The 25,141-nt window shown below is 40.2% G+C and overlaps 1 protein-coding gene across 2 annotated transcripts in view; it reads left to right on the plus strand.

Annotated features, from left to right (window-relative positions):
• ston2 (stonin 2) overlaps positions 1 to 20,203 on the plus strand; it is a 71,137-nt gene extending 50,934 nt beyond the window's left edge. For both annotated transcript variants that reach the window (XM_063007413.1, XM_063007414.1), the window contains 3 exons: positions 8,226 to 10,073; positions 16,464 to 16,666; positions 19,895 to 20,203. In XM_063007413.1, the coding sequence (XP_062863483.1) occupies positions 8,226 to 10,073; positions 16,464 to 16,666; positions 19,895 to 19,972 (2,129 nt within the window). In that variant the 3' untranslated portion in view covers positions 19,973 to 20,203. The remainder of the gene's footprint in view (positions 1 to 8,225; positions 10,074 to 16,463; positions 16,667 to 19,894) is intronic.
• Positions 20,204 to 25,141: the final 4,938 nt, after the last annotated feature.

The following is a 25,141-nucleotide window of genomic DNA, read 5'->3' on the forward strand; positions in this document are numbered from 1 at the left end:
GAGAGTGAGACAGAGTGAAGGAAAGGCAGAGAGAGTGAGAGAGTGCGACTTAGACAGTGAGAGAGCGAGGCTGAGAGAGACAGACATATAGAGAGAAACACATGAATTAACAGAGACAGACAGACAGGACTGAACACGACAGAGACTTAGTGCTCGCTGGTTCTTTTGATCTGATTTAAACTGCTGCAGTGTGGGATTTTACTCTCACAGCTTCTGAACCGTCTACTGCTAATAATCTACTGCTGCTTACCGGTGAGTCTCTCACCATCACACACCGGCTCACATGAACTTTTACTGGTTCTAGATTGCTTAAGGGAAACGTGTATATACAGTGTATCACAAAAGTGAGTACACCCCTCACATTTCTGCAGATATTTAAGTATATCTTTTCATGGGACAACACTGACAAAATGACACTTTGACACAATGAAAAGTAGTCTGTGTGCAGCTTATATAACAGTGTAAATTTATTCTTCCCTCAAAATAACTCAATATACAGCCATTAATGTCTAAACCACCGGCAACAAAAGTGAGTACACCCCTTAGTGAAAGTTCCTGAAGTGTCAATATTTTGTGTGGCCACCATTATTTCCCAGAACTGCCTTAACTCTCCTGGGCATGGAGTTTACCAGAGCTTCACAGGTTGCCACTGGAATGCTTTTCCACTCCTCCATGACGACATCACGGAGCTGGCGGATATTCGAGACTTTGCGCTCCTCCACCTTCCGCTTGAGGATGCCCCAAAGATGTTCTATTGGGTTTAGGTCTGGAGACATGCTTGGCCAGTTCATCACCTTTACCCTCAGCCTCTTCAATAAAGCAGTGGTCGTCTTAGAGGTGTGTTTGGGGTCATTATCATGCTGGAACACTGCCCTGCGACCCAGTTTCCGGAGGGAGGGGATCATGCTCTGCTTCAGTATTTCACAGTACATATTGGAGTTCATGTGTCCCTCAATGAAATGTAACTCCCCAACACCTGCTGCACTCATGCAGCCCCACACCATGGCATTCCCACCACCATGCTTGACTGTAGGCATGACACACTTATCTTTGTACTCCTCACCTGATTGCTGCCACACATGCTTGAGACCATCTGAACCAAACAAATTAATCTTGGTCTCATCAGACCATAGGACATGGTTCCAGTAATCCATGTCCTTTGTTGACATGTCTTCAGCAAACTGTTTGCGGGCTTTCTTGTGTAGAGACTTCAGAAGAGGCTTCCTTCTGGGGTGACAGCCATGCAGACCAATTTGATGTAGTGTGCGGCGTATGGTCTGAGCACTGACAGGCTGACCCCCCACCTTTTCAATCTCTGCAGCAATGCTGACAGCACTCCTGCGCCTATCTTTCAAAGACAGCAGTTGGATGTGACGCTGAGCACGTGCACTCAGCTTCTTTGGACGACCAACGCGAGTTCTGTTCTGAGTGGACCCTGCTCTTTTAAAACGCTGGATGATCTTGGCCACTGTGCTGCAGCTCAGTTTCAGGGTGTTGGCAATCTTCTTGTAGCCTTGGCCATCTTCATGTAGCGCAACAATTCGTCTTTTAGGATCCTCAGAGAGTTCTTTGCCATGAGGTGCCATGTTGGAACTTTCAGTGACCAGTATGAGAGAGTGTGAGAGCTGTACTACTAAATTGAACACACCTGCTCCCTATGCACACCTGAGACCTAGTAACACTAACAAATCACATGACATTTTGGAAGGAAAATGACAAGCAGTGCTCAATTTGGACATTTAGGGGTGTAGTCTCTTAGGGGTGTACTCACTTTTGTTGCCGGTGGTTTAGACATTAATGGCTGTATATTGAGTTATTTTGAGGGAAGAATAAATTTACACTGTTATATAAGCTGCACACAGACTACTTTTCATTGTGTCAAAGTGTCATTTTGTCAGTGTTGTCCCATGAAAAGATATACTTAAATATCTGCAGAAATGTGAGGGGTGTACTCACTTTTGTGATACACTGTATATATATAAAATATCTTGTTGTTTTTGCTGTTCTGTTAGTGAAGAAGTAGAAAAGAGAAGTTTTAGTTTCCATATATCATTATTCCTCTTTCTCTGTAAAAATTGTAAGAAATGTTAACAGTGCATTAGTTATGTTTTAAAACCAAAACTCTGATTTAAAAAAATGATAAAATAATAAAGTTTGTTAATTTAATTTTTAAATTTTTTAATGTAATTTCCAAGAATTACAGATTTATTTAGTGTTTATGTTGGTATTAAAAAAATACAGTTTAGCTAATTTTTTTAGGTTTGTTAAAAGACAGTACTCCGATTTAAAACATTTTGAAAAGAAAACAATTAGTATTTTGTTTGCTCTTTTCTAATTAGTTCATTTTTGGGCCTTTTGTTTCATTTAATTGTGCATTTTATTTACAATTTTATTAATTGCTATTTATAGTTTATTTGCTTTATTTTTGGATTATTTTGGACACCGTTTTATGGTAAACTGTAATCTTTGATTTAGTTTTTGTGCTCTAGTATTTTTAGTATGTCTAGGATTTTTTTGTATTTGAGGCAATATTTCCGTTCTTGTTTAAATGCTAATTTTTTATATTATTGATTATAGCTCAGTATTTCACTTTTGATACCTTTGTCTAGTTTTAGTTTTTGTTACCTAAATCATTTGTTACTTAATTCAGTTAGAAACCAAACTTAATAATAACTTAATAATAATAATAATAATAATAATGATAATAATAATAATAATAATGAAACTAATAATAGTAATTATACTAAAAATAATAATGTTCTTAATAATAATAATAAATAATAATACTAATAATAGCAATAATAATAATGTTCTTAATAATAATAATAATAAATAATAATACTAATAATAACAATAATAATAATGTTCTTAATAATAGTAATAATGATAATAATAAATAATAATACTAATAATATTAATAATGATAATAATAATAACAATGTTAATAATAATAATAATACATAATAACACTGATAATAGTAATAATAACAATAATAATAATAAGGTTCTTAATAATAATAATAACAGTAGTAGTAATTTTAGTACATCAGTATTATTTACTTATATTTTAGTTTTACTTTACTATTAATTATGGAACTCTAATGGAGTTAAATGGTAACTTATCTAAAGCACATTACAATTGTGATTGTATACAGTGTAAAGAATTCAGCATTAAGGGCCTTGCTCAAGAGCCCAACTCTGGCAACTTGTCAGATATGGGACTTGAACCTTTTAACCATCTATTTTTTTATTACTAGTAGCTAAGTATTTCACTTTTGGTACTTTTGTCTAGTTTTAGTTTTGTTGGAATACAAAATGTTTAGCATGCGTGTGTAGTATTTTATGTTAGCTTAGTTTAGAATGATGTGGATTGTGCAGTAGCTGAAGGTTGACGTTCTCTCTTCATTAGTGGTTCTGTAAGTGTTTCCAGACTGAGCTCATGCTAAATGGTACTTTATTAGCATAATGATAATACAAACCCAGTGTAGACGGTGCTTAGGAACATTTGGTTGCTGAGGGATTAGCAGGGTGATAAAGCCTCTCTGTTCAGCATCCGCTCGGTCCTCCAGAAGAGAAGCAAAACAAAGTTTAAACAAGCACGGGCAGAAGCTCGGGCAGAAGCGGGGGAATTCAGGTTCGTTTGCTGTATAAACTGGTTCAATCTCTGAAGTTTGTGCTGATCGAGCTGTAGATCTGTAGAGCCTCGGGCTCTGCTGCTCACGCTTGTTTCAACATGAAATGACCCGATAGAGGCGGGTTGAGAAATGATTTTCCCATCTGCTGACACACAAATTAGAACTTTATAACTCCAACCATTACTTTAACTTTAATGTTCTTAAAAATTTGATTTGTTCATGTTTTTCACACACACTTTAGATTTACTTGATCGTACTGCTTTTCAGGTTTGTTTGTTTAAGGGACAAACTCAAAGCTGTAAGGTTATTTATTAAGACTACTTGATAACACTGTGAACAAGGCATGAACACCCCGGACAGGGAGCTGCTCAGTTAAAAGCTGGATACACACACTCGCACCTTCACGCACTCATTCACACTTAATGGTACCATGTTGCTGTGAGGCACCCACTCCACCAACTGCACCACTGCCACCGCCAGGCTTTTTATTTATCTATTTATTGAAGGAGAAAGTGACTTGCATAGAAAATGATTCTAAAATAAATAAATCATGTGCATGGGGGAGCTCAGTTTTTCTGCATTGATGATATTTTGTTCTCCCGTTACTTAATTTTGGTTTGTTTCTGATTATTTTTTGCACTCAAAGTTTTAATTTTCATTTAATTTTTGTAAAATGTTGTTAAATATACTTAATGATTAATAATAATAATAATAATAAATTGGCTGCTCCTATTAGGGATCAACGCAGTGCAAATGCAGATTATTTGTTTGCACATTTGATTTGGCACAGTTTTTACTCTGAATGGTCTTCCTGATTTATCCAGGACTGGGACCAGCACTAAACCCCCACTGGCTAGATGCACATAACGCCTTTTTGTGTATTTGTGAGTCCAGCCTGGAATTGAAACTCAGCCACTTCTGTTAGTAGCAGCATGGCTCTTATCAATACAGCATACAGGCTCATAATAATAACAACAATAATAATAACAATAATAATAATAATAATAATAATAATTTTAGTACACTTATTGTTTACTGAAAACATGTATTTAATGCAAAACAAATAAAACACTGCATCGATTCCTGTCATGAATATTATAAATATGACAGCGCTGTAAAAACAAAGAACAACTTTACTATTAAACATATGTGAATCTATTGGAGTTTAAAGGTGGATCATGCTCATTTTATTTTGTAACTTACATTCATATTTATGGTATTTAGCAGATGCTTTTATCTAAAGCAACTTACAACTGTAATATTATGCAGGGCAAGCAATTGAGGTTTAAGAGCCTTGCTCAAGAGCCCAACAGTGGCAACTACATTTTAATTACTAGTCTAGTACCTTAAGTGCTGAGCTATTACTGCAAATTACACAAAGTACACATGCCTTTCAGAGACCTGTCCGGATGTCTATTTACAGTTTTTGACTAAAAGTTGGGACATGCACAGACAATTTGGGGGGCAAGTGAAATAATAAGGGCACCTCTTTTCATAATTATTTATTAAAAATACCTACAGTACCACATTTTATCATATTTATTAATGCAGCCATTTAATACTCAACACATTCAAGTGTAAAATCTAAAATAAGATTATATTTAGCTTACATTTTCTGAATAGGTCAGGTGCTTGAATGCTACCTAGGGTCTGTGCTTGTGCCTGTTTACAAGCATAAATAAGGCTGTCAATAAGCTTGTTAAATGGACACACCATTCGCTACAGCAGCCTTCACTCTTTTAAGAAGGTTTTGCACAATATTTTGGAGGGTGCTTGTGGGAATTTGTGCCTGTTCAGTCAAAAGAGCATTCTTGAGGACAGACATTAATGTTGAAAGAGAATACCTGGCTTACAGTCATCATTCCAATTCATCCCAAAAGCTGCCCAGAATCCCCAGGACTCATGTTGCTGTGTAGCACCCACACCAGCTGTGCTACTGCACCTTTTGCTCCTGTGTATGGTTATATCATGTCTCACTGATGTGGTTGTGATGTGTATATGATAAATTCTTTCTTTATTCTTTACTCTGCGAGTTGATGAAAGTTACCACACCTGCCCACACACAGTGTAAAATACTGACTAGAGCAGGTGAAGGTCGTGATTTGTTGTGTGTGCACGCCTGCGTATGAGTTCAGCCGCTGCCTTAGTGCGGTGGAAGTGGGTCTAAAGTACAAAGCGCTGGTGCCTAGCAACAGGTAAAGTCGTGTTTATATATATAATTTCCTGTGGGTGCCGGAATGGACGAGAAGTTTTGTAAAATTTTAGTCACTGGCTGCATTTACAGGCGAAGATTTTTCCGACCAGTTGAATTTACTCCGATTTTAAATTAAGACTGAGATGTTTATATTTACACTCTTCTTAACAATGTGCTGATAAATCTGTTTACATGCGTGCAAAAAGTAATTAGATTAAAAAAGATGCACATGTGTAAGGTACCATTTAGTGTACAGGTTGCCACAACAAGCATCACGTCAGTCCAGTGGGTTTGTTCATTTTTTAATTGCTTTAACATTATAGCAGACTCAGGAAAATATCCTGCGATTGAGCCACAAACTGGATACCAGTCCCACAGCCGATGATGCGAAACCTCTAGATGTGAATGCACAGTAAAGACTGGTGGGAGAAAGTTATACTGAAGGAATTTACTGATTTTGAGTGGACCTGACAGTCATTCATGATTTTATGGTACTTGAAAGATTATCTCGCCTCTGCACAACATTCTGTAAGAGTATGACGCAATGCACATGTGCAGAACGTACTTAAACTTTCTGAGTGGGAATGTAATTAGATACAGGTGTTATTTCATCAGATAGAAACTGTATTTGTAATGGCATCAATCAGACATGGTGGGGCGGCACGGTGGCTAAGTGTGTAGCACTGTCGCCTCACAGCAAGAAGGTCCTGTGTTTGATCCCCAGGTGGGGCGGTCTGGGTCCTTTCTGTGTGGAGTTTGCATGTTCTCCCCGTGTTCGTGTGGGTTTCCTCCGGGTGCTCACCTCACCAGGGAAAATACATAATTACTTAACACAGGTCAAACTAGTACACCTTATGTAATAAAGGAAATGATGGGAGTACCAAGCCGTACCCCGCCCTCTAAAAACATTGTCACCATTATATGAACCAGAAACTTGAAATAAATCCCAGCTATCATCATCCTCCGAGTGCTCCGGTTTCTTCCCACAGTCCAAAGACATGCAAGTGAGGTGAATTGGAGACGCTAAATTGTCCAGGACTGTGTTTGATATAACCTTGAGAAGTGATGAACCTTGTGTAATGAGTAATAATATGAGTTATTTGAACTCCTATGTTTATTTCATAATTAAAGGCAGTAGAATTAAAATAGGTTACTTTTATTTCTTATTAGAGAAAAGATCTTTGCATGAAGGTTTGGTTTCTAATGCATAAAATAAGGATCTATCCTATGGATGACTGAGGTCTAAGCCCCTTGGCATATTGTTGTGGATTGCGTAAAGCCTTTGAGTCAGCAGTCCATTGTGGCTGAAACCAAAACTAGTTTACTGAGAGCTGAACATTGCATAACGTTCAGACTAATGAATCAGCATATTAGCTTCCTTCCTCTGATAATCATTAAACGTTTGCATCTTTGTGTGTATGTTTAAACTGTTTTTAAATAGTCTCAATGGGTCTGTCCGAAAACCTAGTGATCTCTCTACACAGACTGTACAAATTCTTAGATGCCTTTAAATGCTTCCTACTAAGGTGCCTTATTTTAAAGTGATAATTTGACTGAATAAGCAGTGAGCATCCGATGCTTTCTTAGCGGGGAAGGCAATCCCAGCATTCAGTGCCGCACAACTATTCTCACAAAAAGATTACAAATATGGTGAACGAATGCGGAGCAACGAAGTTCCTTTCAAATGTTTCTTTCAAAGGCTAACTGTTGCTTAGTAAGCGTAAACTGTGGTGACGTAATTGTCGTAATCGCTGTCTAAGTAGTACGTCTAAATAATCTGCCTTATGAGTTCAATGCCTCTACTCAGGCAGCTGCACAGGTAGGCAGTAGGCAGCAAGGCAGCTCAATAGGTTTTCGAACAGACCTATTGTAAGTATCTTAAAAAGTAGAGAAAGTTGGCTACAAATGGTTAGCATTGGCACATTTATCTGGGACGGGTTAGTGTATCCTGTCAAGATTGTAAAGAACAAAGATTGCTTTGAGATCGGGTGGCATGGTGGCTCGGTGGGTAGCACTGTTCCCTCACAGGTTCGATCCCCAAGCGGGGTGGTCCGGGTTCTTTCTGTGCGGAGTTTGCATGTTCTCCCTGTGTCTGCATGGGTTTTCTCTGGGAGCTCCGGTTTCCTCCCACAGTCCAAAAACATGCAGGCAGGTTAATTGAAGACAGTGAATTGCCCTATAGGTGAATGGGTGTGTATGTATGTGTGTCTGCCCTGCGATGGACTGGCGCCCCATCCAGGGTGTTACTGTGTGCCTTGCGCCCATTGAAAAGCTGGGATAGGCGCTCCAGCAAGCCCCCCCCCCCCACCCCCCACGACCCTAATTGGTTAAGAAAGTGAGTGAGTGCTTTGAGATCCACTATTCCAAAAAACTAAGCTTATTTTCTTGCTTTGCAGATTCATCCATTTGTCAAGAGGATGAAGGAGTGAACATGGATACTCTCAACTGGACTTCCAACAACTCCCATACAAACAGGCAATCGCACGTCGGCACCAGCCGCTTTTCCAGCTGGGTAACTTTTGACGACGATGACTTTGAGTTGCCAGGCTTCCAACCTGCTCCAAAACCTTCCAACCTCAAGCTCGACAATCTCAGCAACCTCCCGCTACAGGATGCCAACAGCAACTTTGTGTCCTCTATACAGAACCAGAAGACGGAAAGACACATACTGGATTTAACCCCAGATGGAACAGATTCCGTGTTTGGTTTTGCGAGTCCGGCGGTAAACAACAGCTCTCCTTATACCAAAAAGAATCCGTTCCTGCATGATGATTACTCAAGCATCCAGCCATCACCTATTAACCCTTTTAGTGCCTACTTTAATAAGACCGAGTCCAACTCGTCTGAAAGCCATGATGTGGAGACTCCTGGTTTCTCTGTCAGCTCCACTGCCTCTGATACTAACTTCAAGCCGAAATCGATCTTTCTGTTCTCCACTACAGATGAGACTAACGCTTACCCCTCAGGTCCTTCTAAAGATGACCTGGATCAGTTCAAAAACTTGCAGATCTCTGACCCTGATCAGTTAGGAAGTCCGTCTTTACCCGATGACTCTGTCGATGGCGAAGACGAGGAAGAGACCCTGTACAAACCAGCTCACATGTCTCCGCAGGATGGCTGGCCCATGCTTCTGCGCATCCCTGAGAAGAAGAACATCATGTCCTCTCGGCACTGGGGGCCAATCTTTGTAAGACTGGGTGACTCCGGTAAACTGCAGCTGTTCTACGAGAAAGGCCTGGATAAACCCTTCAAGGAGTTCCAGCTAAATGCTCAGCTCGAGCTATCCGAGCACAAGCTGCAGAACTACGAGGAGAACAGTCGAGTGCACAGTCTGAGCCTGGACCACGTGGTGTACAAGGAGAAGCGAAAAATCCAGCCCAAAGTAAGTGTAGTTCATGTACCTATCAAGGAGCAACTGGTGAAGCTTGGTACCATCGATTACCAGGATTTTCTCAGCTTTAGGCATGCTCTGAAGGAAAAGCTGGTGGGCATATCGCCAGAGGCGGACTCCATCACCTCACCTGTGACTTATTCTGAGGAGGAGGTACAGGTTGAAGTTGTGGATAACTTTTATGGAGTCATGTCAAAAGGCGACAACCGTATTCTACAACAACTAGTAACGACCCGTGTATCCATGCTTGCCTTTTTGACAGGCTCGCCGACTTGTCGTCTTGGCCTCAACGACATCCAGGTCAAAGGAAAAGAGGTGGTGTCTCGGCATGACATCATTCCCAACACTACAACACGCTGGATACGTCTGCGAGACTGTCGCCTGCATGACTGCGCAGACCAGTCGGAGTTTAAAGAATCCAGTACCATCACGTTTGAACCCCCATCTGGACGTCGATTCGAGCTGCTGCACTTTAGGACTGCGTATGCCGAAAAGACTTTGCCATTTATTTTGAGAACAGTCGTCAGCGTTCAAGGCGCGGAGGTGGAACTCCAATCCTGGCTGGTGATGTCAACGGGATTCTCGTCAAATAGAGACCCGCTAACATTAATACCATGTGAAAACGTGGTTATTCGTTACCCCATCCCTGAAATATGGGCTAAAAACTTCCGCAGAGAGAGCGTGACTGGAGAGAAGTCCCTAAAGGCACGGTTCAATAAAGGAGCCAGTTTTGGTTCTGTAAGCAGTTCAGGGTCAGAACCAGCCATGAGGATAACACTGGGCACTGCTAAGTATGAACAAGCCTTCAAGTCTGTGGTGTGGAGAATCGGCCGTCTGCCAGACAAAAACTCAGGTAGGAACGAACAGCTTTATTCCGGCCTCTTGCTGGAAGGTAATTACAGCTGCTGTGCTGCACAGTTGGTATCAGAGGACACATTCTTCAAAGGTGCCAATCCTGGTTGCCAGTCAAAGGAAACTGAGGTGTAGGAGAGTAAAAATATAACTTGTTTCATAAAATAGGAGCTCAGTATGTACACTGCTAGGGAGTTATTATTCTAGAAAGTTCAGTTGGCTTGTTAGAATGATTTACTTCTTTCTCACTTTCTCACACAAATTTATTAACCCTTTATTAGCCTAACCAAGTATTTACACTTACTTTGAGTCTAAATACTTGGTTAAAAATGAGCTGTATTTAAACAGTCTTGTTTGGGCCGTATCTACTTCTTGGTTGACATGTAATATACTGGTAGATGACACTGTGGTTTTAAAAAAACAGCATTTCTAATCTATATGTCAACTTGAAGCTAACAGCTAAAAAAAATCATCCATGAAATTAATCTCAACTGTTTGGTAGAGGCTTATTAAAAACACTGAGTGCACTATTAAAAATAAGAAGTATTTGTTGTTGGTTTAGTCCCAAGAAACTAAGAAATGCAAAGAAATAAATTTTTAAACATTATTTTCTTGGTAAGACCCTTAAAGGGTTAACAGGCATGTGACCATTACTGCCAGAACATTAACTGGGAACTGGGTGTCAAACTCATTTTCACAGAGGGCCACATCTGCATTATGGTGGTCCTCAAAGGGCCGATTGTAACGTATCCTGCTATGATTGCAGTCTTGGACAATTTGTTGTTTTTCTTGGAGGCTAAATTCTGTGTTTGGTGTCAATATGCCAAATTTATTTTATATATTTATAATGTACAGTATATCTACATTTATATTGTACTCCTTTACCACAGACATGGCCTCATAACACAAGAGACTTACCGGTTTGTCTTCTTGAAGCACAAACTTTCCCATCTTTCATTTAATTTCATTCCTTCTGCTTCAGTTTTCTCTTCTTGTACATTTTGGGATTATTTGTAAATATTTCTCAACGTCACTTGTTGGAAAACCACCTCAGTTAAACAGCTGATGTGGAAACACTGGATACGGTCACTTTGCGGGTCACAAAATTGGCATGCATTGTTGTAGATGCAGTTTATGTACGATTTTACAGTGTAATTTAAGACAATCACACATCTTTTAAGCTCTCGCGGGCCACATAAAATGACGTGGCGGGCCGGATTTGGCCCATGGACCTAGTTTGACATGTGCTCTACACCATTATGACTGCTCTTTTCCCAGTACAATAGCAGTTTCAGAGCTGAGACTTTTGGCTACTTGATATTTGCTTGTAGGGCACCCAAAGAGGATGGAGGATTGTTTTTTGGAACTGGATTCAGTAAAGTAGCTTTAATACATTATCTGTTGTAAAAAGCAGTTTGTGTTTAATACATTAAACACTGATGGCAGACACACTCTGAGTACAGATTGCAGTGTTGTAAGGGTGTTCTTCATGTTGGATTAAATTATTAGTTTTTTTTGTTGAAGTAAAAATGTTTCTTTTAAGTTTCTCCAACACTATACAAGCTATGCTTTCTGCTTTATTACTACTCTGGCTAGTAATATTCCTCAAGGACTAAATGGAAAATTATTATTTTCATTAGTATTATAGGTCTTGTCCCTTCCAAAGAATGTGCGCTGGGACTCATTATACAATACGTAGCTTTTCTGCACTCCCAGTTTTCAATAGCTTGTGCTGTGTCAATAGCCAACGCTCCAAACCTTTCAGTGCCTCATCAGCAGGGTTCCCCCAGTGCTCGCTGGATTGGTTGGACTAAACCTCAGCTGTCATTATTCATCAGGTCACAGAGCCACAGGCTTTCTTTTCACTTTTTGTCTCCAAAACTTTCTCAGACCCCTGCACATTTACTGCGCCATACACACCCAGCTTCTCTCCAGCATCTGTTCTGTTGTGTTTCCTTTCTCATGTGATGTGTTTCTCATTTGATATTTACCCACCCTCCATCACGAAAGGCTTTTCTAGCCACCAGTTTAAAACATATTTTGGTATTTTATTCTTTGGACTTATTCACAGGATTTAGGTTTTTAAAATTGTGTCAAAGTAGACGTAAAAGAAGACGCCCCAATGTCACCTAGACAATGACTAATCAGTGCCCAGGAAGTTAGCCAGCATCGTAACGTCCTGCTGAGGCTGAAACTTGCACTCGCATTTTCTGCACCTGTCTCAGGGGAACACCGCAGTGCAGATTTTTTAGCTTTTCTTGCACTGACGGACCTGCTCCAGCTCTGGAAGGGCTGGGTAGTTATCAAATGAGCTGAATCAGGGTGGAGGAGAAGAAAAACTGGACATGCTGTGGTGTGAAGGTCTCCAGGTGCAGTGCACTAGAACAAAGTAATAAAAGAAAGACTAAAGTGAAAAGACTATATATATATATATATATATATATATATATATATATACAGTGTATCACAAAAGTGAGTACACCCCTCACATTTCTGCAAATATTTTATTATATCTTTTCATGGGACAACACTATAGACATGAAACTTGGATATAACTTAGAGTAGTCAGTGTACAACTTGTATAGCAGTGTAGATTTACTGTCGTCTGAAAATAACTCAACACACAGCCATTAATGTCTAAATGGCTGGCAACATAAGTGAATACACCCCACAGTGAACATGTCCAAATTGTGCTCAAAGTGTCAATATTTTGTGTGACCACTATTATTATCCAGCACTGCCTTAACCCTCCTGGGCATGGAATTCACCAGAGCTGCACAGGTTGCTACTGGAATCCTCTTCCACTCCTCCATGATGACATCACGGAGCTGGTGGATGTTAGACACCTTGAACTCCTCCACCTTCCACTTGAGAATGCACCACAGGTGCTCAATTGGGTTTAGTCCATCACCTTTACCTTCAGCTTCCTCAGCAAGGCAGTTGTCATCTTGGAGGTTGTGTTTGGGGTCGTTATCCTGTTGGAAAACTGCCATGAGGCCCAGTTTTCGAAGGGAGGGGATCATGCTCTGTTTCAGAATGTCACAGTACATGTTGGAATTCATGTTTCCCTCAATGAACTGCAGCTCCCCAGTGCCAGCAACACTCATGCAGCCCAAGACCATGATGCTACCACCACCATGCTTGACCGTAGGCAAGATACAGTTGTCTTGGTACTTCTCACCAGGGCGCCGCCACACATGCTGGACACCATCTGAGCCAAACAAGTTTATCTTGGTCTCGTCAGACCACAGGGCATTCCAGTAATCCATGTTCTTGGACTGCTTGTCTTCAGCAAACTGTTTGCGGGCTTTCTTGTGCGTCAGCTTCCTTCTGGGATGACGACCATGCAGACCGAGTTGATGCAGTGTGCGGCGTATGGTCTGAGCACTGACAGGCTGACCTCCCACGTCTTCAACTTCTGCAGCAATGCTGGCAGCACTCATGTGTCTATTTTTTAAAGCCAACCTCTGGATATGACGCCGAACACGTGGACTCAACTTCTTTGGTCGACCCTGGCGAAGCCTGTTCCGAGTGGAACCTGTCCTGGAAAACCGCTGTATGACCTTGGCCACCATGCTGTAGCTCAGTTTCAGGGTGTTAGCAATCTTCTTATAGCCCAGGCCATCTTTGTGGAGAGCAACAATTCTATTTCTCACATCCTCAGAGAGTTCTTTGCCATGAGGTGCCATGTTGAATATCCAGTGGCCAGTATGAGAGAATTGTACCCAAAACACCAAATTTAACAGCCCTGCTCCCCATTTACACCTGGGACCTTGACACATGACACCAGGGAGGGACAACGACACATTTGGGCACAATTTGGACATGTTCACTGTGGGGTGTACTCACTTATGTTGCCAGCTATTTAGACATTAATGGCTGTGTGTTGAGTTATTTTCAGAAGACAGTAAATCTACACTGCTATACAAGTTGTACACTGACTACTCTAAGTTATATCCAAGTTTTATTTCTATAGTGTTGTCCCATGAAAAGATATAATGAAATATTTGCAGAAATGTGAGGGGTGTACTCACTTTTGTGATACACTGTATATATATATATATTTGGATCTTTATTGCTGTTAATGTGTGTTCCAAAAGGTCTAAATTTGGTTAAAAATATTATGTTTTAAATGTATCACAATATGTTTCTTGCAGACAAAAATTTCGACATACTAACAACTCTTCTACTTTTTATACTGGGTAAAATGATCATCAAAAGCAAGTCAGATTTCGATTGCCAACGTTTTCACTTTAATACTTTGGCTTCTGACAAATTCCAGAGGATAGGAGAAAACACTCCCTCTGTTTGTGGTATATCTTCACCCACAGGTCACGTGAGTGACTGTAGTACAGGTCTAACAATGTTATCAGTGATGTACTTTAAACAAACATTCCAGGTTCAAAGCTAGTGCTTTTATATTGAAAAAGTAAGGCAGGGCGACGTCTGGATCAACTCCGTATGTAGAACAACAGTTTGAGCTACAGCAGCTCGTCTGTTGGATCAGACCACATGGGCCAGCCTTTGCTTCCCACGTGCATTAATGAGCCTTGGCCACCCATGATCCTGTCGCCGGTTTACCACTGTTCCTTCCTTGGACCACTTTTGATAGATACTGACCACTGCAGACCAGGAACACCCCACAAGAGCTGCAGTTTTGGAGATGCTCTGACCCAGTCATCTAGCCATCAAAATTTGGCCCTTGTCAAACTCGCTTAAATCCTTACGCTCGCCCATTTTTCCTGTTTCTAACATCAACTTTGAGGATAAATTTATCATTACTATGGATCTCCCAAAGAGGAGACACATCTAGAGCTGTCCATCTTCAATGCTATCAGAAGTAACTTTGATCAACGATTAGAATTTAAGTGTTAATAGCATGTTAAACGTTGGTAACAACCTCTTCAAGTTGTCTGACCATGCCAATAATTAAACCCTATCTATGCCAAGTTGCCAGTGTAGGGCCCCTGAGCAAGGCCCTCAACCCTCAGTTGCTTGCATTGTATCACTCAACATTGTAAGTTGCTTTGGATAGAAGTGTCTAATGCTGTAAATCTGAATATAGATAGATTGATAGATAGACGGACAGACAGACAGACAGACAGACAGACAGACAGACAGACAGACGGATGAATGATGATAGATAGATAGATAGATAGATAGATAGATAGATAGATAGATAGATAGATAGATAGGTGGATGGATAGGTGGATGGATAGATGGATGGATGGATAGATGGATGGATAGATTGGTGGGTGGATGGATGGATAGATTGGTGGATAGATTGGTGGGTGGATGGATGGATAGATTGGTGGGTGGATGGATGGATAAATGGATAGATGGATGGATAGATGGATTGGTGGATGGATAGATTGGTGGATGGATGGATGAGTAGGTGGATAGATGGATGGATGGATGGATGGATGAGTAGGTGGATAGATGGATGGATGGATGGATGGATGGGTAGGTGGATAGATGGATGGATGGATGGATAGATAGATGGATGGATAAATGGATAGATAGATGGATGGATTGGTGGGTGGGTGGATGGATGGATGGATGGATGGATGGATGGATAAATGGATGGATGGATGGATGGATGGATGGATAAATGGATAGATAGATGGATGGATTGGTGGGTGGATGGATGGATGGATGGATGGATGAATGGATGGATGGATAAATGAATAGATGGATGGATAAATGAATAGATGGATGGATAGATGGATGGATGGATAGATGAATGGATAAATGAATAGATGGATGAATGGATGGATAGATGAATGGATAAATGAATAGATGGATGGATGGATGGATAGATGGATGGATGGATGGATAGATAGATGGATGGATGGATGGATTGGTGGATGGATAGATAGATGAATGGATTGGTGGATGGATAAATGAATAGATGGATGGATGGATGGATGGATAAATAGACGCCCTTTTTTGACCCATGGTGACCAGCTTTTTTTTTTTTTCTTTCGGTTGTTTCAGTATGTAGGGGTCACTACAAGGATCATCCTGCTCTGCATACCTGATTTGGCACAGTTTTTACACTGGCTGCCCTTCCGAATGCAGCCCTCTTTATTTGTATCTGCCGCACTGATAAGTGCACCTCACAATGGCTAGACTGTTCAACCACCTTCTTAAAATTGAGACTGTGAAAGTAAAGTCTGGCTGTCTGGAAAATGAAATGCCAACAGCTTCATTATCAGAAAGAATTGTACAAAGGAAACTGTTGGTTCTTCTAAGTGTCTCCTGTATTTGATAAAAAACGAGCAAGATTCTGAGTCTAAACGTAGAGAACACACAAGCCCCCCGCCTCCTTAAGATAAATAAATAAGTTATTAATGCATTATTTGTTTGTTTGTTTTTTCCTGTGGTTCAGCACTTGGTCACCCTCACACCTTCTTCTGCCATTTGGAGCTGGGCTCAGACTGGGAGGTACCACAGATGTTCCAGTGCCGGGTGGAGGTGGAGTTCGACATGCCTTCTGCTTCTGCCTCCAAAACTTCTGTTCGCTCGCTGTCTGTGGGCGATCAGGCCGAGCTGAAGAAGTGGATCACTTATAAAGCGCACTACTTCTATCAGGTACTCGTTTCTTGGTCTGATGTTTATTCTGTAAACAAGACTGTGTTTATTCTGCCACTTTACCCTGAAGGTACTGACCGGTCTGCCACTATAACCGATACAACCTGTGGTTTGTGCTGCACTTGCTGCACATTTGGCCGCATTATAGCGATCTGCGTGTCTTTTGGGAACGAGTCAGGTTCTGTTTGAGATCATCAGGTCTGTGACAGTCAGTGAACGGCAGGCCGTCACCCTCCAGCAAGTCGCTGTCTCAGCTGTCAGAGCTGTTTTCCCTGCTGCAATCCAAACATGTCATTAAGGTGGCTGGAGCTGTCGCCCACTAGCAGCTGCTCCCATTACTCCTCATCAGGATTACAGAGGAGAACAAGGGGCGTCACAGGAGCAGCAGAGGCGCATGAGAAAGGGTCGCAGCGTTGGATGAGTAGAGAGAGAAAACAAAAACAGTTTTTAGTGTGTTGATGTGGCATTCTTAAACTTGTGGTTGATATTGGTTGTGGCAGCTGATGATTTTCATCTTAGTGTTAAATTTTTTGTCATGCTGGAAGCAGAAACCAGGTAGTTATGGGATGTGTTCAGTGTTTAGGTTTGCTTCTGGAGTAAAAGTAAACTAGCTAGTGCAACTGTTAGGGCGTATTCACATGAGAAGCGGCAAAACCACTTTTGCGCCGGCTCTGCCGTTATTTCCTATGGAGTGTTGCTTCCCTAAGCGGCGCACCGCACACTTTTGTCACGTTGGGCTCGCCTTTTGCACTTGCTGCGGTGCTCAAGGTTCACCTGATTTGAACTTTAACCCAGTTTGCTGCTGATCTTTTCAAACACCTCCAATGAGACAAACTGTTTCATTTGACGCGGGAGAAGTGACTCAGACCAGATGAACAAAGCTTAACGTGACCTATTGTACTAAAACAACGAGCAAGGAATTTCACTAGTGGAGAGAACTATTTATGAGTAGTTTTAATTAAGGAAAGTTTAGTGTTCCTGTGTCGTTCTTTTAATGCATTAAGTCACATTAAGCATTTTGAACAATAATCATTTTAGACTCTCTAGGAAAAGCTGATTCTTACAGTTTCTCAGAACCTCGAGCTGTAACGCAAGTTTAAAAGTGAAACAGTGAGGGAAATACAGCTAAACACAGATACATGTGGAGCTATTAGACTGGATTTGGTTATTCCACACTAATGCAGATTCGTCTCATATTCACACTGATGATGTTTTACCACACCGCTCAAGCCAAGAGCTGAACAAAGCGATGATTTGTGCCAAGGCTCATGGTTTTGTCGCTTCTCATGTGAATGCGCCCATACACATAATAAATACAGAATTGTGCAAGTCTCAGGGCACCACAAGCTTTCATTTTATGTTAAATGTGATTCATCGTTGTTCTTATACATATTATCAAGCTTTCAATGACTTAACTTTATACAAGGTGTGTATGTAATGCTCAAGCATGTCTTGTACAAACCTGTCATGTCATTTTGACATGAAATTGTAGAACAAATAAAGGCATTAGCAATGGCATTAAATAGGGTTCTGTTCCATTTAGGTTTAAGAAAGCCGGGTTTCTGCTTTTGCTCAAATGTAAGGGGAGGTCACAGTAAACACTTAATTTTCTGGTAAAGGTTTGCAGTACATTTAATAATTACGAAGCATGTAAAATGTAAATAAAAACACTGTAAATTCTTGTTGACAGTATTCCAATTCTTATTTTTATTTATTTTGATAAATGTACAGAATTTATTAATTTAATGACTGCAAAATGTCAACAAAGTCTTGTAACAGCACATACAAATAGTTTGAAAACTAAAGAAATTGAATTCATTTGATCTCCTCAGGCAGTCTGAGGTTTTTAGCTGCACAACCATACAGGCATATAATGCATCACACGTTGTCAGTAGTAGACAGGTCTTATGCATTCAGGCCAGTCTAGTACACGGACTCTCTGATTATGTATTCATGCTGTTTTAACAGGGGTGTGATTTCAAGGCAGCACATGGAGGTTTGTTTTGTTTATTAGGATCTTAATGTCATGTTTTACACTTTGGTTACATTCATGACAGGACAGATAGTTACTCAGATAGATCCATCAGTTCACACAAGGTTATATCAAACACAGTCATGGACAATTTTGTATCTCCAATTCATCTCACTTGCACGTCTTTGGACTGTGGACGGAAACCGGAAGCAAACTCCACACAGAAAGGACCCCTGGGAATCGAACCCAGGATCTTCTTGCTGTGAGGCGACAGTGCTACCCACTTAGCCACCGTGCCGTGCTGCCCGGCAGCACATGGAGGAGGGGGAGAAATTTTTTTAGAGTGTTGATGTTGAAATGGCATTATTAAACGTGTTCTCTGGAGTGACGAATCAAGCTTCCCCGTCTGGCAATCCGATGGACGAGTCTGGGTTTGGCGGTTGCCAGGAGAACGGTACCTGTCTGACTGCATTGTGCCAAGTTTGGTGGAGGGAGGATTATGGTGTGGGGATGTTTTTCAGGAGTTGGAAGGAACAAAGGGTGGGCCTTAGTTCCAGTGAAAGGAACTCTTAATGCTTCAACATACCAAGAGATTTTGGGCAATTTCTTGCTCCCAACTTTGTGGGAACAGTTTGGGGATGGCCCCTTCCTGTTCCAACATGACTGTGCACCAGTGCACAAAGCACAAGGTCCATAAAGACATGGATGAGCGAGTTTGGTGTGGAAGAACTTGACTGGCCTGCACAGAGTCCTGACCTCAACCCGATAGAACACCTTTGGGATGAATTAGAGCGGAGACTGGGAGCCAGGTCTTCTCATGCAACATCAGTGTCTGACCTCACAAATGCGCTTCTGGAAGAATGGTCAAAAATTCCCATAAACACACTCCTAAACCTTGTGGAAAGCCTTCCCAGAAGAGTTGAAGCTGTTATAGCTGCAAAGGGTGGGCCGACATCATATTAAACCCTATGGATTAAGAATGGGAGTCACTCAAGTTCAAATGCGTGTGAAAGCAGACGAGCGAATACTTTTGGCAATATAGTGTAGATAGACTTGTTTTTTATTGTTTTACATTTGAAGGATTGTACAATTTGGCTTTTTAAATGACCTGCCCCAAATATCTATCTATACAAATCCTTTGTATTTGGATTTAACCAGTAGTTTCTAAACATGCAGTTGCGTTTCCTTTGAAGTGATCGCCCTCAGGTGGCAGCAGCTTGTCATTACAATTCTGTTATGTTTGCATTTTGCTGTAGGTGGAGATGGAGCAGAAGAATGAGGGAGCCACGGAGAACCTGGAGCAGGATCAGCCAGGGATGTGCACTCAGCAATGAGAAAATACACACATACATGGTTCTTTCAACAGTTGCATTTAAAAATAGAAAACACTGATCCTCTCCATTAAATGAATGGCTAATGGATTTTTGGTTATTCCATTTTTTTTGTACTTTTCAGTACGCACAACTTTATTGGGAGGAATCACAGTGTACCTGAAAATAATATACTGTATATATGAGTTGTAAAACCTACTGCCCAGATTTATCCTATTAAGCAAAACAATTCATAACTATTTCAAAACATCTTTATTTGTAAAGATTGGTGTTTATATTCATAAACATGAATTAATAAAAAAATAAAGATAGAATAACGTCAACCTGTAATGTCAGTGTCCTTGTAAAAAAACAGGGGAGGAACTTCATGTTTTACTTACTGTTCCCAAAAATGTGTCTGATGCAGGACTGGCTGCTCTAAATGACCTCTAGGTGCAAGTCAGTAAATAGGTGACTTAATGTATTGATACCCTGTCCAGGGTGTAATCCTGTCCTGTGTTTAGGGTTTCTAGGTGACACCCTGACCCACTGCCATTAGGAATAAACGCTATATAAACGCCTTGTCATGATGCTTATTCAGTATTTAGTACTGAAGTTTAAAATGGAATTGATGGTGAATTTGTGAATAGAGGAACGCTCTGTAATGCTTTATAAATCTAAATCTAATGGTGTCACTAAATGTGTAGAAATATTTTGACACCTTTTGAGCAGTATTTGGAAGAAATTAAGAAAATAAAACATCTTCAATATTAATATTTAATATTGAGCTGTTGAGTGTGCAGATGTAATTTTTTCAGAATACAGTGTGTGTGATATATATATATATATATATATATATATATATATATATATATACACACATACACACATACATGAGAGATCTTCAAAAAGTTTCTGCACTTTTATATTTTGGTTATAAATGGTGAGGGGTGGGAGGAATAGTAATTGGTCGTTTCTGAGAGACTGAGAGATGTTTATAGTCAGGATTTAGCTCCGACTGATTTCCACCTTTTGGATGCTCAAAGAAGCTTTAAGGGGAAGAAGATTTTCATGTGAAAGCAGCGCTGCATCAGTGGCTACACGCTCAACCAAAATCATTTTTTGCCGATGGCATTAAAAAGTTGGTACGACGCTGTAAAGGTGACTGTGTAGAAAAGTGATGTCATTTGTTTTTGAAATGTGTAATGAATGGAGTTTATGCAGAAAAAAGTGTGGAAACTTTTTGAAGAACCCTCGTATATATAGATAACTGATTAATAGTTCAATAAAAGTACAGTTATACCACAAATGTACTGCTGGAAAGTAAATTTAACAGCTTTACAACCTGTCAAAACACTAATGAAAGAAATCTGATTATGACTTATCAGATTAATAACACCCGTGTAAATCCGGATGTCAAATTATTGCTGTTTATTTTGTGTGTGTGTAAATGCACAGTTTTTATGTTTTTTGTACAGAAAGGCTGTAGGGAGGAAACTCAACTGTCAGAATTGTTTACATGTAATTCCTGGTGAATACACTGTGTGTTATTTAAAGTTTTAATGTGAACATTATCATCATTTACAGACTCTATTTTTCCACATTTTATAAATTGTAAAGTCAAACATTTTGTACACTGGAAAGTATTGGCATGACAGAAGCAAACATCTTAAAGTGCTCTTGTTGATGCACTGAAAGGGAGTTTTTATATTTGATTTATTTCATTTTTTATTAGCTACTTCAACTAATACTACTGTGTTTTAGTGTCAGGCACTGTGGGTGTATTGTTATCCATTTGTGTTAACGTTCTTTATTTTATAAGATGTAAGTACAATTTCTACTACTAATGTAACTCTTATGAATGTTGGAGATCTTGAGGTGTTTTGCACTATTGTTATTTTTTCTTTAAATAGTTTCCATTAGGCTGTGGTTCTTGTAATGATATTGACAAAAATGTGACATGGACATTTTCATCATCGGGAAATAAATTTCTTGTTCTTATTTTAATTCAGTATCAGTTATGGGAACGATGTGCTTTTGGATGTGTATTTTTTTCTCTCTCTTTTTTTTTTAAATTTTCCCCAATTTTCTCCCCTAATCTAGTCCTATCCAATTACCCTGAGTGCGTTACGCTTCACCTCTACCAATACAACCCTCCACTGCTGACTGAGGAGCCTCGCAAATGACACGCCCCCTCCGACACATGTGCAGTACCGACTGCATCTTTTCACCTGCGTGAGGCGAGTTCATATGTGAATCATATGTGTACAGAGAGCCACACCCTGATCCCCATTATCCCTCGCTCCTGTGCAGGTGCCATCAATCAGCCAGCAGAGGTCGTAATTGCACCAGTTATGAGGAACCCTGGTCTGGCTCATCCCACCCTGTGAACAACAGTCAATCGTTGTTCATGAAGCCGCTCAGCCCAGCTGGATGGCAGAGCTGAGATTTGATATGATGTATTAGAAATCCCAGCTCTGGTGTGCTGGATGTGTATTTCACATTATTATTATTATGCTGTAACTATTTACTGTTAAAGAGAATTTATGGCTCACAGTTTTGGGTTTAAACATGCACTATATGGACGCAAGTATTGGGACACCCATATATTTTTTGTAATTTATGTGTTTCAACCACAACATCTGCTAACAGGTGCAATAAATCAATTATATAAAGCAAATTATAAGCTCCCAACTTTCAAGCAACAGTTCAGGGAAGACCCTATCCTGTTCCAGCATGACTGTGCCTCTGTGCTTAAAGCAAGCTCTATGACGACATGAAGAAAAGCTCAGTTTAAAGAAACCCCTGTGTCCTGCACAGAGCCCTGACCTCAGCCCCAACAAACAGCTTTGAAATGAACTGGAACATCAATGTCCAGCCATACAAGCTCTCGTCTTTTGACAAAATGTCCACAAATTCCCACAGGCACATTTCAAAGTTTTGTGAGAAGCGCTCTAAGTAGAGTGGCTGTTGTTATAGCTGAAAAGATCACATAGGGGTCACTTTATTTTAAAACCATGTCCATTAGGCTCATGTTCAGGTGTCTAAATACTTTTGACCATATGGTGTATTTTGCAATATGTTGCATTAAACATCTTAAAATTAAATATTGTTTTCATAACAACAACAAACTATTCATTTTTACATTTATGTGAAGACTCCTGAAAAGTTAGGACAGTAGTTAATATGACAATAAAATGGAAAGTAGTCACTTGTAAGTCCAGTTTTACTTGCATTAATTTTTTATGTATATAATTATTTTATGTATGTACACTTCAATGAAAATGATGCCTGAAGGACCTAAGGATCAAGGACCATCATCAGATTGAAACTAGACTACAGGTGCATCTTTATGGCTCAACAAGAAAATCATACTTGAGCAGCCTAAACGCTTTGCAACCACCAAGGCATCAGATCGGCTCTGAGAGCATACCAAACTTACCTCATACAGAACTCATACGTGGAAGCCCATGAACCATCTCTGGAACACAAGTGACTAAAACTGGCCCTCCAATATCCCATCAGACTCAAAAATAACCCAGCAACCCAGAGTTTACCTACACATATTACCCTTCTCTGTACAATGCTAGGCCCAAACATACCCTAAGAAGTTTCATGGTATCAAAGAACGATTTCCAACCTATGCCCTCATACACAGATGGTTTCAAAACCATGAACCAGGTATCAACAGCTGTAGTTACTGCCCAACATGCAGTGTTAATCTACCTTAACACAGCTCAATATATACAGCTAAAGCCTAAACCCTTCTATTGGCACTGAAATATGCAGATCTAACATGGCATGGAGACCTGATATGCACCAGTACTGGAAAACCTCACTACCAACCACCCTTATATAAATAACATTCTAGTGTAACCGAGCATCTTTAAAGATTGCTGAGTTTATAAAGGAGGAAATAAACTGTACATAGACAAACTATTAGGAGCAGCACAGAGATGATCACGTGTAGAGAAGCACACTTTTCCATTGATTATGGAATATAAAAATGCACTAAAAACGTAAACACATCAAACATTGTCAGCACACTACACCACAGAAAAGTCTGTTACATGAAATTTATTATGATGCTGTATTATTGCTAGGACCGCCTCATACTGCATATTGCGGCTCATATTTCATACTGTACGTGAATGAAAAACGTTAAATCGTGTTGCACGAGAACGGCTAATTTCACGGTCAGTGAAGTGATTTTCATGGCCGTGAATTAGGTAGGGCCTTAGACATAAGACTTTGTTGGGTCCCAGGCTACTGTGGCATCACTAGCAATAAGGAAGCAGACCAACTAGTAAAAATGACAAGAGGGTCAAAGGCAGCAGACTGCAAGCCACCAGTAGACTCAAGCCTCTAGTAACCTCCTACAAATGGAATGGAGCACGCAGACCACAAACAAACTATATGAAATATGCCCCAGCATGGGTATTAAATAAAAAACAACATACCAAAAAAACTGAGAAGACCAAGTAGTGTACACCAGATGTCATATCGGATACACTAGGCTTACACACTCACACTCTAAAGAGTGGAGAAACCCCCACTAAACCTAACCCAAAAAACGCTGAAAATCTTTAACCAAGACAAAGCAAGAACAGTTCTTAGCTGTCTCACAGTCATAAAAATGGAAACACTAATCTAAGATCAGGGTGGCACGGTGGCTCGGTGGGTAGCACTGTCTGCCCTGCGATGGACTGGTGCCCTGTCCAGGGTGTTACTGTGTGCCTTGCACCTGTTGAAAAGCTGGGATAGGCTCCAGCGACCCTAATTGGATAAGCGGTGAGTGAGTGAGTGAGTGAGTGAGTAATCCAAGATCAACATAACTTTATCTGGAAGTAATACGTACAATGAACTAATATGCCATGAATAAAGTGGCAACCTTTCCTGTCATATTATAGCCAACAAGCAAACACAAAAATCAGAGAGTTTAATTCCTTCAGACCATTTGTGGTTCAAAGAGTTTGAGTCAGACCCATTAATTTTTCTGAGTCTGAGTTGGATTATTATTCAGCAATTCTTTCAGGTGATCTAGAGCTGAATAGCTTTTAAATCTAAGTAAGTACCTATTGGAGCCTCTTTACATGCAGCGAGGAGCAATTTGGTCCTTTAAGAATCATTGGAGAGAATAATTAGCCTACTTCAAATCTGAGAAAGTCTTATTTAAAAGTTAAAAGTTAAAAA

Source organism: Trichomycterus rosablanca, chromosome 13 (genome assembly GCF_030014385.1).
Source record: "Trichomycterus rosablanca isolate fTriRos1 chromosome 13, fTriRos1.hap1, whole genome shotgun sequence".
NCBI lineage: Eukaryota > Metazoa > Chordata > Actinopteri > Siluriformes > Trichomycteridae > Trichomycterus > Trichomycterus rosablanca.